Source organism: Spermophilus citellus (genome assembly GCF_964194105.1).
Source record: "Spermophilus citellus genome assembly, chromosome: 6".
In the NCBI taxonomy this organism is placed as follows: domain Eukaryota; kingdom Metazoa; phylum Chordata; class Mammalia; order Rodentia; family Sciuridae; genus Spermophilus; species Spermophilus citellus.
Window position 1 is genome coordinate 75,186,600 of NC_138187.1, and position 18,220 is coordinate 75,204,819.

Below are 18,220 nucleotides of genomic sequence, written 5' to 3' on the forward strand. Positions count from 1 at the left end.
AAGACAAATAGAAGTCAAAAAAGAAAAAAGTGAGAACTCAGGTTTGGTCGATTAGTATCTAAAGAGGCCAGCTGCAGATTCAGGTGGGATCACAGTCTTTAATCCATCAGCCGCTTGTCTTTTTTGGTTCTTAATCACTGACTTAATCAAGCGCTTGCAGCTGCCCAAGAGACGTTCATTGCAGGCACTTGCTCTCTGGGGCTGCAGGAGGCCTTTGCCAATTTAAAACTTTCAATTTAAAAAAACCGAGTGACCTGTTCTTGCCCGCCCTCCGGGAGGCTCTTAGGTCCGGAGGTGGTTTGGATCAGAGGGAGTTGAGCTCTGCAGCCAGAGAGAGTCACCTCCCAGGCGCCAGGCCTGGCTTTCGTGGCTTTGAAAACTTTCCAACGCGTGTGCCACGGCGACGCGCAGCGGCTGGGTCGGAGCCCACGAGGCCCGCGCCTCCTGCGAGGAACTTTTCGGCGTGTCGGTTGCTTGTCACTCTCGCTTTCCGACGCGCCTCCCCCTGGCTCGTGCTCCCGGAGCTCCCTCCCTCCTGGTGAGGACCTTCCCCGGAGCCCGCAGTTCGCGTCTCGCCACCAGCCCCGCTGCACCACGGAAGGAGTCCCTCGCCTCGGCCACCCAGCCGAGTGCCTGAGCCACCACCTTCGGGCTCCACGCGTCCCGCTTTGCACAATGGCCCAGCCGGGTCCCGCGCACTGAGCGGCACGGCCCGAGCCCCAGGCGGTCCCCGAAGAGCTGCGGGGCGGGGGCAAGGAGGAGGGGACCCACGGCCAGAGGCTGGCCGCTCGCTTTCTTCAAGCGTACTTTTTGCCAATGGTTCAAAGCGACATGTCCAAGTCGCCTCCCACAGCGGCGGCGGCGGTGGCGCAGGAGATCCAGATGGAACTGCTGGACAACGCGGCTCCCGCGGGGGCGCTTGGAGCACAGGTAGCGAGAGCGCGGCGCCTTCTTCCTTTGTGAGCCGCCCGGGCGCCGAGCTCCGTTTCTCTCCGCGCCTCCTCTACCGCGATCGCCTGGGTCTCTTCGCCACCTTCTCTTCCCCTCGCCGTTTGTCACCCACTTCTCTCCCGGCGCTGGGGACCCTGCCCCTTTGCCCCTTTCCCTGGCTCTTCGGCTTCCATTTTTCTCTGCTTGTGAATAGCAAGTGGGAAGGGGCGGGGGAGACCTGCCGGTCCTCCCTGGCTTCTCCCGGGCCGCTCTGCTCAGCTCTCCTCGCCCCTTCCCGGGAGAGGCACATGGAGAGACATGAACCAGGCGAGTGGACTGGACCTGCTCAAGATCGTGAGTCCGAGTGGGCGGAAGGGGTCCCAGCTTCCCGCAGCGCTTTCTCCAATGCTGATCCTTTGGTCCAGCTCGGAGCGGGGGTGGGACGGGAGGTGTGTGTGCTGGGGGAGGGTGTGGGTGGTGGACCTTTCGGGGCGCCCTGGGAGCAGCGCCGACCACCCTCAGCACCTGGGGTGTTCCAACCACTCATTTATCTCCAGTGGCAGTTGCCAAAGCTTGCCTAGACCCCTTGTTCCTTTCCCTTAAGGACAGAGTTAGGGAAAAGAAAGTTTTCATTTTTCGATTTCCTTTGTAATGTTAGCTCTAGCTCTTTCAGGGAGCTCCGGGATCCCCTTCCTCTCCGCTGAGTATTTTCGGTTTCTGGAAAAATTCTGCTTCTCTGCTCATTGTGAAATAAGAGATGTCAATTGTAGGCGTTGGGCAATGATAAGGTGGCTTTTACGTAAGGCTTTGGCAGGTACAGTTTGGATTACTGACACCTCCAGACCTCGGTGGTAAAGAGTCTCTCAACTTTTATCCTAGCAGGGAAATGACTTCAGACTCCTAGCTGTGGGCTAGTTGGCCAGTGTATTGAAGAGATTAGGGGTACTTTGCAAGCATCTTTCTGGAGACATGTCTGTTTAATGACATTGGCTTGTTGGTGTCAATCCTATATTAGTCAGATTGTAAATTGTAGTAAGATACATGGGTGTGGGTATGAGAGTACGTGTGTATACACACATAAAATACATGAGATCATGTAAGGGGGTCACTGTGGTAGTGAGGTGGGAGTGAGCCATTCTAATAAAGGTTGCACATGTTTCTCTGTTGTTATTTTGATGGGTGGAAGTTGGCTGCTGGAGGTATTTTGATACTGTAATAATTCCAAATGGCATAATAGTCCAGCTTTATTGAATTTTCTTTGACTACTGGGAAATAAATGTACTAACTTAGAACACATAATTTACTTTGAGATGGGGGAAGAATGTAGGAACTAAAGACTTGTATAATCAAAAATACATTTCTTTTGTAGTAGTAAAATAGCAAGATTTTAGTCCACCCTGGGCTGCTCAGCTTCACCAGCAATATGGGGATGTGTAACTAGCTGTGTTCTTTTCTAACCCTTGCCAGAAGATCTAGATTCTAACTCCTACACTTCCCATTTGTTTTAGACTCCTGATTTGATCTAGATGCTTGCCAGGTTAATGAGAATGAAAAATGTACTCAGAGACCTTGGTTATTCTAGGATGAAGGTCTTGAATATTGATAGAGGAAGGGACTTTAAAAGTCTCTTTTCTCTTTGATCTTCCTTGAGGGATTTTTTTTTTAAGAGAAGTCTTCATATGATTAAACACAGTTCCTAAATTATTGGAGATCAAAGTCAGGGCTAACACAAAGCATAACTGCATTCAGATAAGAGGTAATTTGCTTAGTGGTTTATATAATTAAACATTAGTCAACAAATATTTATTGTGCAGCTGCAATGTGGAAATGATTCATGATTTCTGCCTTCAAAAACTTACATATGAAAAATGTATAGCAAGTGTATGTCATGGGCCCATAAGAGAATATTATGAGGTTTAAGAGGTATAAAAGTCACTAATATTCTATATTGAATAATCCATAAGGACCTCATAGAAGAGGAGGCATTTAAAAAGAAATTTGAAGGGTGGGTGAGATTTCAACACATTTTGAGATAGTAGGGAGCCATATGTGAAGCAATAACACAAGTTAGAAGTCACATTCATAGCATACTTTTATAATCCGTAGTTTGAAAAGAGTGTGGAAGGGTACAGATTGAGTATGGTTAAGCCTCAGACTGAGAAGACAATTGGAGGCTGTAATTTGGAGGCCATATGTTTAGTGTATTGAATAATAGAGATCTGTAGAAGGGCTTCAGAAAGGCAGCCATTTAACAGATCATTGAAAAGATCCACCTGGGAATGTTAGAATAGTTTGGAGCACAGAAAGGCAGCTGCCAGGAAAAAAAAAAAAAAATTGATGTAACAGTTTGGGCAAGAGGTAATGCAGCCTAAACTAAAGAGAAAAAAAAAAAGATTACAAATGTTGACAGCTCTTCACACTAGACATTTCAAAGATAAATCGACAGGAGAAAGGAATGGATTTCGTAACGCAGGTGAGGTATAAATCCTGAAAGGCAATAGCATCTCTCTTTGCTTTCTTTGCCTTCCAAAAAATGAAAGCAATTTTTGCTTGAATTGTGTTCACGGGACATCCGTTATTAGAGGGTAACATTGCCCTGTTTATTTTATATCTGATTAATCATGGCATCATAGGGCTTGTGTGAAACTTGGCAAAGCTATTCATTCTGAGTCTCTAGTGGGCACAACAGACCAGCTGTCAAACCGCCTGAGAAAGGAAACTATCTTCAGAGCATCCCCCTTTTCTTGTGGCACTGAGTAATAGTAATTCTACCCAGAAATGGAACTACCATTTGCAAACAGAACCTATAAGCATTGGTTTTCAGAAACTTTTCCCCTTCACCTCAGGATTATATTACAAGTTTCATGTGAACAAAGTAAAAGATGTAGATTCATAATCTCTGCAGTTATTTGTTTATTTTTTGTATCAATAATACTGCTTAGTGGGATGAACACCCTCTTATGTCCCAAGCCCTTCCCCCAGCATAAGCAAAATGGATGCATTTCTTAACATGAATGGAATGGCCATCTAACTGCAAGCTCTTGAAGGTTTTGATTTAAGCCAATTGCTCTGCTTTTTCAGTAACCTGTTGAACAGTTTTGGTGCAAACTTGAACGGTCTCTATCTTCAGAGTCAAGGTGCTCACGTAGGACTCTCCAAGCTCCAAGTCCATATCACATATTATAGTACCTGCTGGCTACCTGTGGCTTTTTGAGCACTTGAAATATAACTAATCTGAATTGAGATGTGCATATTTCATATTTATAGCTCATCCAAAGACAATATGAAATGAATAGAACACACCTTCATCAATAATGTAAATTGGTTACATGTTGAAACAATGAATTTTGAGTGTGTTGGGATAAATAATATGCATCATCATAATTAAGTTACCCAGTTGTTGTTTGCATTTTTAATGCAGCTACTAGAAAATGTTGAATAGGTAGGTGGCTCATATTATCATTGCCATTGGACAGTGTTACTCTAAAGTATGGAACTGGTCATTCTCCAGGTAGTAGAATAGCTTCTGGGTGGATGGGAAGCAAGTGACTGGGATTGGAAATTGTCTGGTGACAGAAGAGGAAATGGATGAGAAACAAGAGCAGTAGCTCAGTAATTTAGGCCTCAGAGATTGTAACCAGCATCTCCAGTCACACCTGAAAATGAACAGGCAGTAAGCAGAGGGCCTGTTTGTTTTGCTCCTAGCAATGCATCCCAGCTGGTTCCACCCCGGCCCAGTTTGCCAGATGCTTTGCAAGCAGATTGGAGGACGAAGGCCTGGTAATGACTACATTCTGATAAGCTGTAGTGAGGGGCTTTATCAAAAAAAGAGCAGCAGCCTTTTCCCTGTGGCTTTGAAACCAAATCAGCACTCTTCTAGAAACATTCTTAGGTTCCCTGTTACAGATTTGTCTTCTGCATTCTTCAAACGTAGTGGTCATGGGTCCTGTGCTTTATGTTTTGCTAAAACCTTCATTCCTAACCACTGGTCATTTTCATTCTGAGTGGTATTTTTTTTTGTTCTGGAGTTGCATGGGAGAAATTTAAAAACATGCCAATCAATTTCTGTGTGTGTTCAAATTTGACTTGTATCTGGTTGATTTGAGGAGTAGTTGTTCTGGAAGTTCTATGCTTTTGTTATTATATAAAAACATAGTGTACCTTTAGAATTCAAACAAGTTAAATATGCAATCAGTGGGTAACTTTGGTCCTCTCAAGAAAAGCTGAGTGGAATCTGTTAACCCTGTAAGGGATGGTGGAACTCTTCAATTTGTCACTGGAAGTCATGTCTATATCTTACAGAGAGTATATGGCAAACACCACGTAATTACTTTAAAACTACAGAGAGTTAAAATTACGGTACTACTAAAATGAACAGTGCATGGCAGGAGGTAGACTGATAATGAGGGTCCCTGGCCACCTCCTGTCCTCCTCCCTAGGTAAACTTCTACTTGCAGGCCCAATCCTTCCTCCTTCCTCCATATGCCTTACCCACAAAGACCTGTGCTAATGTTGCTTCCTGATTTCTGATTTTGTGTGAACAGATCCATACAAAAGCCAACTTCTTATTTTTCCCCTTTTCTAGGAAAGTCACCTCAGCTACTTCCCTCCTAGTAAAGGACTGGCAGCCTTGCTCACTTTAAGCTTTTGGTAAATGAGATTTAGTGGATGACTCCTTTCTGGGTAGTTTTGGTTGATTTTGTTTGCTTTGGTCCATAAAATGAGGGAAATGAAATGCAAAGGGATAAACATCAATGAATATGAATGGAGGGGACTTAAAACTAACTTTAGGCATCAGCACTCTGCTCATGGGGAGCAACTTGTTGGTAGGCAGGCAAAATGTCACTGTCTGTAGCCATGGAATACAGAACCAGCATCAATCTTATACCTGTCCCCTGGGGCTGCCATGGCAACTTTATGTGCCCTGCTGAAATCTGCAGTTAACTGAAAATGTGTAATTACTACTGTCTCCTTTGATTATTCAGAAATTAGATTTTAATTACCTCTGAAAACATGAACATTCATTTGCTGAATAAAATCCATTCCCCTGTTTCTCCTCACTCTCCTGTATCTAGTAGAGTCCATGTTTAAATGCTGTTCGGTGTCAAGATGTTCATACTAAGCTCCTATTGACATATGATGGATTTTGAGCATAATATATTTGTGGAGGTTTCAGGAAATTTTTTTGTTTTGTTTCTGAAATCTTGGTCTGGCATTTTAGGACAACTAAAGGATTTTAGACTTTCTTCCCCCCTTTTTACTATAGTGACAAAGTTTGTTTTTATTAAGGTCCATACAGTTAATTGGCAATGAGTAGGAAATGGTCACCTTCTGGGTTGTTCCGAGAAGGACCTGGGGATCTGCCTATGCCAGGGAGAATCTGTAGGTAACACCATTCTCTGGCCAAACTCCTGTCTTTTTTCCCTCTTTGGTCTGGTACCCAGAGCTGTTCTAATGGATGACTGTTTTAGTACTGGGCATTCATAACTATTGCTAATTTTTTTTTTTTAAAGAAAAACCATTGTTCATACAGGTACCTGTATTTGACGGGAAAAATTAAGAAAACCGTGCTTCTTTCTTAAATATAGCCAGCTAAATATTTGAACACTTAATTTTACCTGTCTCTTTCCATTTGGGGGAGGTTTCTCTTTTACCTTTTACTATATTCCTCGGAAGAGATACTCTAGTCCTTTCTTTCAAAGATTCAGAGTAATGGGAAAATGTTATTTCAGCAAGATGAACTTGATTTTTAAACATGCATTGGATGAAAGGAAGTCTAATTTTGTAATGGCAGTATAAATTTTCACTAATATTTTTAAAGTACATAAAAATAGACCCTTAGCTTTCCAGAGATGCTTTGTTTATTTATCCTGATTTTTTAAAAAGTCATTGAGTAGTTACTGTAGAATTAAAAAAGAAACATTTTAATAGAGAACTTATGCTGAAGTGAGTAAAAAGGAATTGAGTTAGCTTTTAATATATAATGAATATGAATTTTCTATAACACTATGATGAGCAAGTTAATAGTATAAGTCATATTCAAGCATTCAAGTGACTCAAGGACAATATATTTTCAAAACTGTCACCTGTTTGTGCTTCAGTATATTCTCATTTTCTAGTAGGCAAACTGTGTTTAGGATAATTAAACTATTAATTCCATCTTTATATTGCATAGGTAGCTAAGTGCACCTGAAATATTGTTTGCTAACAGTATCCCCAGCGGTCTGGAAAAATTAGTGTGAGGTTTTAAATGTGCCCAACTGCTAGCACAGAGCAGCCACCTCTGGGATTGAATGTCTTCAGCATTGTGTGGCTCTCACAATGCACATTGTGTAATTATGAGCAGCCATGAAAAAGCTGGAGACACCCAAGCAGCTGAACAGTAAAATAGTTATCGTTAAAAAGCTGAAATAAACAAAACGGCAAAGACACTCTTTTCCTGTTTCAGAATGGTCCCAGAAGGAAAAAGGATACAAAGTGGCATTTTCTTTGCTCTCAAAAATAATTACTCTTCCTCATGAAGATAGTGTATTTCACATAGATTGTCCCCAACCCTCCCATAATAAACATGTTAGGCATTAACAATGCTTTCAAGGTAATAGGTATTTTTATATCTGGAATAATGTAAATTTTTAAAAATAATTTTAAGGAGATTCGTACCTGATTTTTGCCTTCTTAGGCCTTGTCAGATACTTCTGTGTAACCCTTTACATAATAATTGGAAAAGGAAGAGCATAGTTAAAAGAATGTTATTTTTCAACAGTTTACTGAATAATGTTTATGTAAGAAAGAAGAATAAGCTGTGAAGTGAGAAGAGCCTTGTATATTACATTATGAAAGCCCAGCCTAGCTTGTCTTTCCTTTTATGAAGTTCAGAGTTAATTAAATGTCATGGAAACACATTTGTATTACATAAATCCCTTAGATCCTTGGAAGAGAACAAACATATTTAAGAAAAACTTTTGCTTTAATATTACACGACCCTCTCACTGATTGCAAATTTACCTAAATTTCTCATAACAAAATGTTTAGATTTCAGCTTGCTTAAGTGCTATGTATATTTTGGGTTATATTTTTGTTTTTAATTTTTGGGGGGTATCAGGGATTGAAGTCAGGGGTATTAAACCACTGAGCCACATCCCCAGCCCTATTTTGTATTTTATTTAGAGACAGGGTCTCACTGAGTTGCTTAGCAGTTTTCTGTTGCTAAGGCTAGCTTTCAACTCGGGATCCTCCTGCTTCAGCCTCCAGAGCTCCTGGGATTATAGGAGTGTGCTACGGCACCACCTGGCTATCTTTTTATTTTAATGAAAACCTTATTACTAAATAACTAGAACATGATTGTGTATTGGGATAATTCAGTGATGCCCTGAGTCTAATAATTGCCATCATATTATATTCTTTAGCCCAATCTGTCCCCTTACTTTCCAGCCCTCATGTGGGGTTGCTTTTTATATATTATTCTGAACCTTCACCATGTACTAGATGTTCTAAATGTTATAAATACATTATTTTACTTAATACTTAAAACGGCTCCATTTTAAAGATGAGAAAAAATGATACTTGCAAAGGTTAAATTTGCTCAAGGTCTTCTATAGGCAGGATTTTCACCTATGTATTTTTAACTCTAAAGCTCGGCATTGGACAATTTTTCATTGTTTTAATATTTAATATTTACAATACATTTATCTATGCTTGGAATTACACATATTTTCAGATTACACATTTTCAGAGCTCAAATGTAAACTGTAGATACAATAGAAAAAGCAAGTTCATTTGTAGATGTCTGTGCTCAGCTGGATCCTATTGTTGAAACAAATCACCTTTAATGTCTTAAATGCTTATTTTTAAATGCTTTATCTTTAGCATCTTTTGCCGCTTAACTGCTAAGATGTTTGCAGATAGTGTAAATTGTTTCTGTTCAGTAATTATTAAATGTTTTGTCTAGAAATTATTAAATGTTTTCCCCTATATACTTATCTGAAATTTTTGTGATTTCACCAATACTAATCTTCCATTTGCCCATTTAATGGCAGTTTCTTACTTGTTTTGGCCTTGATATTTTCTAGAACTAGGCCCAGATTCCTGTAAAAGGGTTTAATAATAACCTCATTTTTTTTTTTTTTTTTGTAGTCATATGGAAAAGGAGCCAGAAGGAAAAACAGATTTAAAGGATCTGATGGGAGCACGTCATCTGACACTACCTCAAATAGTTTTGTTCGTCAGGTAAGGGAGGTCTCACGTTTATGGTTTTGAGGAATGTATGTTAAAATGGAATTAATGTTTTCAAAGAGTCATTTTAAACTCTTAAGATTTACATGGCATTGTTTCACTATGAATTAAAACAAAAATTGTGCTGTTTTTCATAATGTAAATATTTACAACTTGAGTGAGACTGTGAGTAATAACTACAGTCTTCCCTGGCAATTTGGGGAAGGGGAAATGTTGGCTGCATTAGGGAGGATTTTTTTTTTTCATAACAATGACAGAATGGCAGCAGGAATGATTGCAGGGTTTTGAATTTGGTGGTTTTGAGGGGAGGGAGGAGGAGGTGACATCTAGTTCCTCTAGCTAGAGTTTTCTTCTTCCTCTTTGGATTTGGATTGAGAAAGAGAAGATTGTTCTTGGTCAAGAAATAGTTGAAGCTTCCAAGGTTAAATGGAATACATGGGGGCACTGATGTTCTTTAAATGATTGGTCTTTGGAGATGTGGTTTTTGTTTCAATTAACGTGGAGTATATTCCAGTCCTGTGGTCTGGAACTGTCCCCTAAGCAGAAAGTGTCAGGTTCCTTAACATAAACACTCTTCTATTTGGTAACAGAAGGGACTTCAAGTCCTGCAGGAAGCACATGTAGTTCTGTTAAGACTCAAGTCTCCTGAGGTGTGGGTGAGCACAACCGAGGGAACTGCAAGAGAACCTGCTTTCCTGGTTCATTGATGACCAATGCTCTCATTAAAAAAAAATCTGTCAACTGGGAAAGCAGCCTCATTTCTTATGGATGTCACATTTCCCCATTGCTTCTTGGGTCCTTCATCATGGCTCTAGGTTACACCCTTGCCACCTCCCCCACAATTTTTTTTTTTTTTTTTAAACAGGAGGGTCTTCTCTAAATCCTCTGTGAACTTTTGAGTTTTATTTTTGTTGGATGGTCACACTTGACCTTCCCTTATTAAGTCTGTTGACCCTTTTTGGCACTACCAAGTGCTTCCCTCAGGTTCCCATCGTTAGCTACAGCTGGCCTTAAACTTGTCTTCCTGATGCATGGGGGAATTTCCATGCTGGCTCCTTGCTGCCTCCTCGCACTGAAACCAACAGAGGAAGCTGCCCGCCCAGCCATCAGTTCCCCCATGCGGCATTTGCATACACCACTAGTTTGTCTGAGTAACTGTTAGGCTACTGGAGAAATTTGGGGTCCGTGCCAACTGGGAATTTTCTGATTGCCGGAAGTTAAGAGAATTGGCTATAAAGGAGCCCAACTTGTTTACCAGGAAATATTTAGAAAGAAAAGAGATGAAGCCAAATGAAGCCTGCTCTAGAGCAATGTTCTAATGGTGTCAGAGGGAGCAGGGAAGGTTGTAGCAGGACCCTGTGGTGTTTGCCTTGGTATGATGTTATTGTGGGCAGAAGGGACTTCATGGTCCTTGGGATGCATGAAAGACCTTGGGATATAGTTACTTAGGTGAATCAGCACAACGGAAGTTACCCAAAGCCTTTTTCATTTCAAGTGTCCATATCTATTCTGTTACTGGAACAAGGAGATCTAACCTGGAGGGCTAACTCCACAACAGTGAGTCATCAAGTTGAGGGCTGAGCATACGAGGACCAAAGCAGCTTGTTGAAATTGCATGAAAACCAATATTCAAGTGAGCAAGATGTGGCAAATAGGAAATAATAATATAGAGTTCATTATTTTTATTTAAGCTCTTTAAAAAAGTTTCATCGAGAGGCAATCACTGAACCTCACTTTCCATTTTTCCCTTTAACTGTGTATTTATTCCTCTTTTGTGGAATTTTGTGAGCTTAATTCACAAGGCTAGGAGGGATGACCATATTGAGTATAAAATAAGTGGAATTTGTTCTGACATATTCTTAGAGATGCATGTTTGCTTGAGAAACAATTATAAGTGAGAACGGTTAAACTATCTAAATGTAGATATATATTGTTAAAAAATGTGAGAATGTAAGAAGTTGTATTAGTCAGGGTTTGCTAGAGGAATAGAATCAACAGAAAGTATAATTATAAAAGGGGATTTATTGGGTTGGCTTACATGACCAGAAGCTGGAGAGTCCACAGTGGCCGTCTGCAGGTTGGACAGCTGGAGAAACCAGTAGCTGTACAGTCCAAGATGCTGACACCTCAGAACAAGAGGGATCAATGGTGCTACCCTAGTCCAAGGCCAAAGGTTTCTAGAAACTCCTTGGAGAATCACTGGCAGAGTCCACTTTGAAAAACTGAAGGATTAAGAATCTGATATCCTCAGTCGATTGCAGTAGCAATCAAGAACTCCAAGGAGAATTCAGCTTGCATTTTCCTAGTTCTTCCAACTTTTATCCCATCCAAGCCACTATACTATTGGACAGTGCTACCCACTCTTAGGGAGGGTTTCTACTTCAGTTCACTAACCCACATGCCAATCATTCCTAGACACATCCTTATTGACACATCCAGAAGCCTCTTAATCTTCTGCATCTCTTAATCCAATTAAGTTGACAATTCAAATGAACCATTTCAGAAGGCAAAAAAAAAAAAAAAATCTATTCCAAAATGCAAAAGTAGAAGTCCATTTCCTAGAATTTCAATAGAACAAGGTGTTCACTGTGGCATGGATTTTGGGGTAATAACCATACACAAGCAGTTGTCCAAAATCATATGCACCAATTGCATCATCATAGAAGGGAGATCAGCATTTTTGTCAAGACTTTGGAGTTTAAAAATTGGGGCTGGGGGTATATCTCAGTGGTAGAGTACTTGCCTAGCATGTGTGAGGCACTGAGTTCAATACTCAGCACTACATAAAAAAAATAAAGATATTGTGTTCATATAAAACTTAAAATTTTTTAAGCTAAATGGTAAAATTTTCCTTGGGAAAATTTAATCTCTATTCCATTAAAATAGCCATATTTTGGTCCCATTTGAAAATAAGCAAAACTTCCTACAACATGGGTGGAAACATAAAATGTATGGTAGATGGTGACAGTATGCATGTTGGATTCATAAGAAATTTGAAAGAACACCTTTTAAATGTTTTCAGTTTATCACAAGTAGATGTTAAACAAGGGACTCATGTTGAAGTATATCACTTTTATCTGTGGCCTGGGCACGTATATAATTGGTATTAGAAAACTGGTCAATAAAACTGGACCTTATTTAAAAATATCATACAGCCAGGTTCTACTACTGTCTTTGTATTAAAATTATTTTATGATTTTTTAAAACCTTCACATTCTATTTTTATAAATAATATATTTATAAGACATTTACAACTGGGAATCATTAGGCAGTCTTGATACAAAGATTTAAATTTTAGAGGTTGGAAATGTAAAAATTTTACATAAAGAAACATTAATTTTTTTAATATCTGAGAATATCAGTTTGTTTGGGGCTAATTATTACCCCTGAAAATCCATACATTGAATTATTTCCCCTAAACATTTGTATGCAGAATTCCATTGTGACTGTATTTGGTGATAGGGTCTTTAGAGGGGACCCTCTAAGTTGAATGAGATGAGAAGTGTGGGGCACTAATTCAATAGGATCATTGTCCCTATAAAAAGAGAAGGCAGGGATGTTGTGCACACATTGAGCTGTGTGAGGATGTAGCAAGAAGGTATCTGTCTTCAAGCCAACAAGAGAGGCCTCACTAAAACCAAGCTCTGTTGACCCATTGATCTTGGACTTTCAGCTTCCAGAACTGTAAGAACATTCATTTCTGTGGCTTAAATCATCCTTTGACACTCTGCTATGGGAGCTTGAGCACACTAATAGAGATGTACATACAATCAGGCTTGAAAGTAGGCTCCCCTCCCTTTTTTCTTCTTTTTGGTATTGGGAACTGAACTCAGGAATGATTTAACAATGAGCTACATCCCCGGCCCTTTTTATTTTTGAGACAAATTCTTGTTAAGTGGCCTCAAACTTGTGATCTGCCTACCTCAGCCTCTGAAATGGCTGGGATTATAGGCATGTGCCACCGTATCTGGCTTTTTCTTAATTTTTTAAAAGCTAATTCTTTTATTGATGTGATATGCCAATAAAGGCACAAATCAAGTGTTGTGTCTGAATTTTAGATAATCATCGCACTAGTGGAACCACCAGGTGAAAAAGTAAGCATTACAAGTGTCCCAGGTGTGCCCCTTGTGGCCTGTCTCAATCTGTATTCCCTCCTTCACTAAAGGTAGCTACCATTGCTTCTAAGACCATCCTCTTGCCTGGCTTCAAAGTTTTATATAAATCAATTCTTTTGTGTCTGAGTTCTTTTAACAACCTTGACAGTTTTATTTATTGTGTTCATTTTAGTGATTCATTTCTTTGATGTACAGCTTTCCATTGTATGGATCTGCCCTCGATGCTTTATATGATCTATGCTTGATGAATGTTATTTCCAATTGGGGTTATTGAGGGCAATGCTGCTTTTTTCAATTCTTATAAGTATATTTGATAAACACAGGGATGCATTTTTGTTCTTTGCTAGATCATAAGATAGGCATGCGTTCTACTAAAGTAAATATGGTGAATGCTTTCCAAAGTGGTTGTACCAATTTGCATTCCTACAAGCAGCATATGACAGTTTCAGTTGTTCACATCCTAGCCAATACTTGATGTTAATCTTTTTCATTCCAGCCTTTCTGTGACAGTGTAGTGGAAGCTCATTGTGGTATTAATAACCATTTCATAATTTTTTTTTAAAAAAAGCTACAAATTCCCTGTGGCTGGATCTGGGGAACATCTATGGAATATTGAATATAGCTTGAAAGCGCTTATTCTTATTGTAGTAAGTATCCCATTAGTCCTAATATCTAGATTTCTAGCTATTTTGTTAAAACTATCTTATCCCTGGACATGGTGGCACATGCCTGTAATCCCAGCAGCTCTAGAGACTGAGATGATATGATCACAAGTTCAAAGCCAGCCTTAGCAACAGCAAGGCGCTAAGCAACTCAGTGAGACCCTGTCTCTAAATAAAATACAAAATAGGGCTGGGGATGTGGCTCAGTGGTCGAGTGCTCCTAAATTCAATCCTGGAATTAAAACAAAACAAAAACACCAATCTATTTACTGAAAAACTGAAACTTATTGGAACACATCAGAATATGAACATGAAGAAAAGCTACAAATTAAAAGAATAAATGCATTTACACATGGCTTATTTTTTTTCTGACGTTTCTGGTTGATGATTATTATTTTATGGACATTATCTGTGATACCCTAATTGAATTTACTAGGAAGATTCATGAGTCTTAAAAAAAATTGCTTATAGATAAGTTTCTGCTTTAGGCTCTGAAACAAGATTATAGTTGCATTAAGAATTATTGCAGTGATGACATGTTCACTCTGTTAGTTTACCAAGTCACCATTATCTAACCAGTTAACTACCTTTTTGGCACTGAGTGTCATCAACCTATTGGAAATTGGTGATATTTTAAAGATGGGGATTCTGGTGAATTTCCTCTTGAAGTTCATTTTCCTCCAGAACATCAGTCCCATGCTAAAGTATGGAGTGGGGACTGTGTCCTAATCAGTGCTTCCTGGTGGCCTTTGTCCTCAGGGCTTGTTAGTTATGGGGCAGATATTAGTAGGATTTCCTATGGGTAGTAGGAATAAAGTTGCTTTTGGTTCTAATCTCTCTAATTTTTCTGTGAAGTGATAGACTAACTTTGTATCAAACATTTCAAAGATGTTTTCCTCCTTCCACTTTCCTAAAGCATTAACAGAATGTTAATTGTAGTTCATTTGAGTCCTAAAGTCTCATTCCTTTGTTACCTCCATGTGATATGTGCACTAGTTCCTGGACTTATAATTTGCATATTTCTCTTATGTAAATTATGATGCTGTGAGATTTATGTTTCCTTCAAGAAGCAGGGTAATAGTTAAACACCTGAACTCTGACATTGTATTCTTGCTGACCACGTACTTTGGCCTTTGGATAATTTTACCTTTCTGCCCCTTAGCAATTTTTTTTCTGGAAAATAGCACCTTCATCAAAAGTTAGTTGTAAGAATTATGGGTGTCCAAATTTGTACATTGCTTAGAACCATCTCTGATGCCTGGCAAGCACTATTTAAGAGTTTGTTATTTAAAAAACCATTGCCTATTTGGAACATCAATTAAAACTCAAATAAGAAATAGACCATGGCAGAGGAAATAATAACAGTTAACATTTATGAAATGTTTACTGATTGTTGTAACTGTAACCCCATTTTACAGAAGAGAAAATCGAGGCATTGTGAGATAGAGTAACTTTTCCACAGTAGTTCACATGAAAAGTGATATTGGAATCAGAATTTGACTCTAGATCCTTTGTTATCCTTGTTGATAATGCTCTACTCCCTTGTAGCAAACACAAGAGGGAATAATGAAAATCACAAAGTTTGATTCTCTCAAGGAGGACGTGTGGAAAGATTCCTACCAGTGTCCCTTGCTCCTTCCATTAAAGTTGTTCAAATTCCTAGTTTGTGCCCAGACCCCCCTCCCAAACATTTTTAAAAATAAAAGGAAATGAACTTGAGTGTGAATCACCTGTTGGTCTGTTTTGAGTTTTGACTGAGGCTGATAGGAGCCCAAGAATCACCATATTCTGAACCTGAGTTCATCTGGACACATGTATAACACCCGGTGTCATGTTAGTCTCCTATGGAAATAGTTAAGTCATCTGGAGCCTTTCCTTTGTTAATAGATACTTTAATTGATTAAAGGCTAGGCAGCTTCAAGGCACTGACTTCTAGGCACTATAAGCAGTATTAATGAATATTGTTCATGTTTATGTACTAAAAGGTCCTTAATACATAAAGCAATGCTTATCTTGGGCTCTCAGAGGTAATTGTAGATACTGAAATTGCCTTTGGTTCTAATATAAACTCTTTGGCTACTTGTTGAGAACAGACATATGCATGAGAGGACTTTTTTTTTTAATCATAACAAATCTAGAAAGGCCATAATTCTTAAAGCCCTTTGCATTTGGTTCCTGGCATAAATTCATGAAGTGAATTAAATTTTCTTATATATTTTTTTCCTCCCAACTTCATCAAAATAATTTTAAAAAATCCCTAAGATCTGCTGTTTAGAAAGAATAAAGAAGTGTATTTTAACACTAGACCCTAAGCTGGGTAAATTAATTTGCTGGAAGAAAAATAGGTGGGATTGAAGTAATAACAAAGACTGGCTGGCACTGCAGGGTAGAACATTTGTGCTGTTCTTTTCAAGTGGTTGTGCAAGAACTGCTAACTGTATAAATTCTTTGATATTGCCAAGGTCAGGGAAAACTATGTACATCTGCAAATAAGTACTGGTCATCAAAATTCAAGCAACTGTGAGGGGTGGAGGAGGCAGTGTTAGTAACTGTAACTGCTTATTTAGCCAAGTTCTTCATTTTCTTTCCCTCCCTCCCACTCTCCCCTCCCCTCCCCCCATTCTCTCTCTTTGCTTTTTTTTTTTTCCTTTTATTTCTTCATTTTCTTATGCATGTGTTCTCCTTGGCAACATTTATGTACCTGGCAATCTTCCGAAGATGAACACCAAATGCTAAGGAGATGACTTGCCAGTTCTGCTTTATTTTCATCATTCTACAGCATGGCCACTTCTTAGAGGACACTGTCATCTGACCTCCACTATATGCTCCTGCCATGTATGGCCAGGAGTCATGAACTGTTTACACTGATTTAGTTTTTCATAGGTTGCTGAGTTACACCAAATGGTGTCCCTGGTGCAGAAAGTTGAGCCTCAGGACTCAACATCCCTTTCCGGAATTTTCAAGTACCGTTATTTTTTTTTTGTGGTTAGCGGGGAAGAACTCGGCAACCAATCTGGGATTTTGCTCACCAACATATGTTGTGGTTGTAACAAAATAATCCTGTAGCTTCCAAGGGCTTCCAGAATACAAATCAGGATGACAAAATGGAATGAACCAAATATTTAACAGAAGGTTGCATGACACTTTCAGAACATGGTATTCTAAACAAATTCCATCGTCTCCCAGTACCATGTTCTTGGTGCTGCTTTTTTGGACCTTTTATATTAGTTCAGATTGGCTTTAAATAAGAATGATTAATCACAGAGACACACAGTCTATTTTTTTTTTTTTAGTTTTGTTTTGCAAAGACAGATTAAACTGCGATAATGATTACAGACTCCAGGCCTGTGTAGACTGATATGTTTAAGGTTGGATAAATCTTTCAGCCCTTAAATACTGGCTTGTTGCCTTGTTATGCTGTATTCATCACAAACACAACTATAAATAATAAAGCAGTAGATTTATTGCCTTTGTGATTTCCTGTAAATGTCTATCTTATTAGGCATTCACTTGGGTTTTGTGAATGGCAGAATCTTTCATGTCCCCTTGACTCTTTCTAAATACATTGGTATGAAAAATGCTTTTGGATAAAGAAGTTCCTTGTTCTTTCTATGGGTTAAGCCTATGTACTACTAAGAATATATTTTTATTTTTAGGAGACATGTACGTTTTGAAGTATAAAGTGAAATTTAGATTTTTGTACTAATGTATCTACTTAGTTGTAGCATGTTTATGAGTTCATAATTTTGTGGGAAAACAAGGATGGGGGGGTTATGAGAAATCTTCGTTGCCAGGTTGTTTGCATATATTTGGAATACCTCACCTATCAATTTAGGCTTGGTTAGGTCTTTATTACTTTGTGCATGGAGGCTTTTAAAAAAAATCTTTGCATACAGTTTTTCCACAAACATATCACTTTAAAATCAAGAATTATTTTTGCAGGTGCTTTATGTTCTTAGACTCACCGATATGTTTCGAATTAGGCTTTCCACCTCATGCCTGATTTAATTCATCTTTTGCTTGGCTAAACCATGCAAAATTTCAGAAATCATACAATGAGTTAAGCTCACTGAAATATTAAAAATTTATTCAGATAATCTAATTTGTGGAGTAACTAATAGGACTAGGAAAATACTTTCCTTAAACACTGAATTTACAAAAAGTGTATGTTTCAGTTAAACCCTAAACTTTTAGGAGTACTGCTAGAGATCAGTTACTTCACTTAAGGTTAATTATTCATGTTAATTATTCATTCACAGGCGTGCCACCTAAGGTAGTAGC

General features: G+C 39.0%; 1 protein-coding gene across 5 annotated transcripts in view; it reads left to right on the forward strand.

The window, feature by feature from the left end:
* Positions 1 to 557: 557 nt before the first annotated feature.
* Positions 558 to 18,220, forward strand: part of CACNB2 (calcium voltage-gated channel auxiliary subunit beta 2) — a 362,803-nt gene continuing 345,140 nt past the window's right edge. For 2 of the 5 annotated variants that reach the window (XM_081298767.1, XM_081298768.1), the window contains exons 1-2: positions 667 to 930; positions 9,064 to 9,156. In XM_081298767.1, coding sequence (XP_081154893.1) covers positions 817 to 930; positions 9,064 to 9,156 — 207 coding nt within the window. In that variant the 5' untranslated portion in view covers positions 667 to 816. Of the gene's footprint in view, positions 1,380 to 9,063; positions 9,157 to 18,220 lie in introns of all 5 variants that reach the window. The other 3 variants (XM_081298769.1, XM_081298770.1, XM_081298774.1) reach the window with 2 other exon arrangements.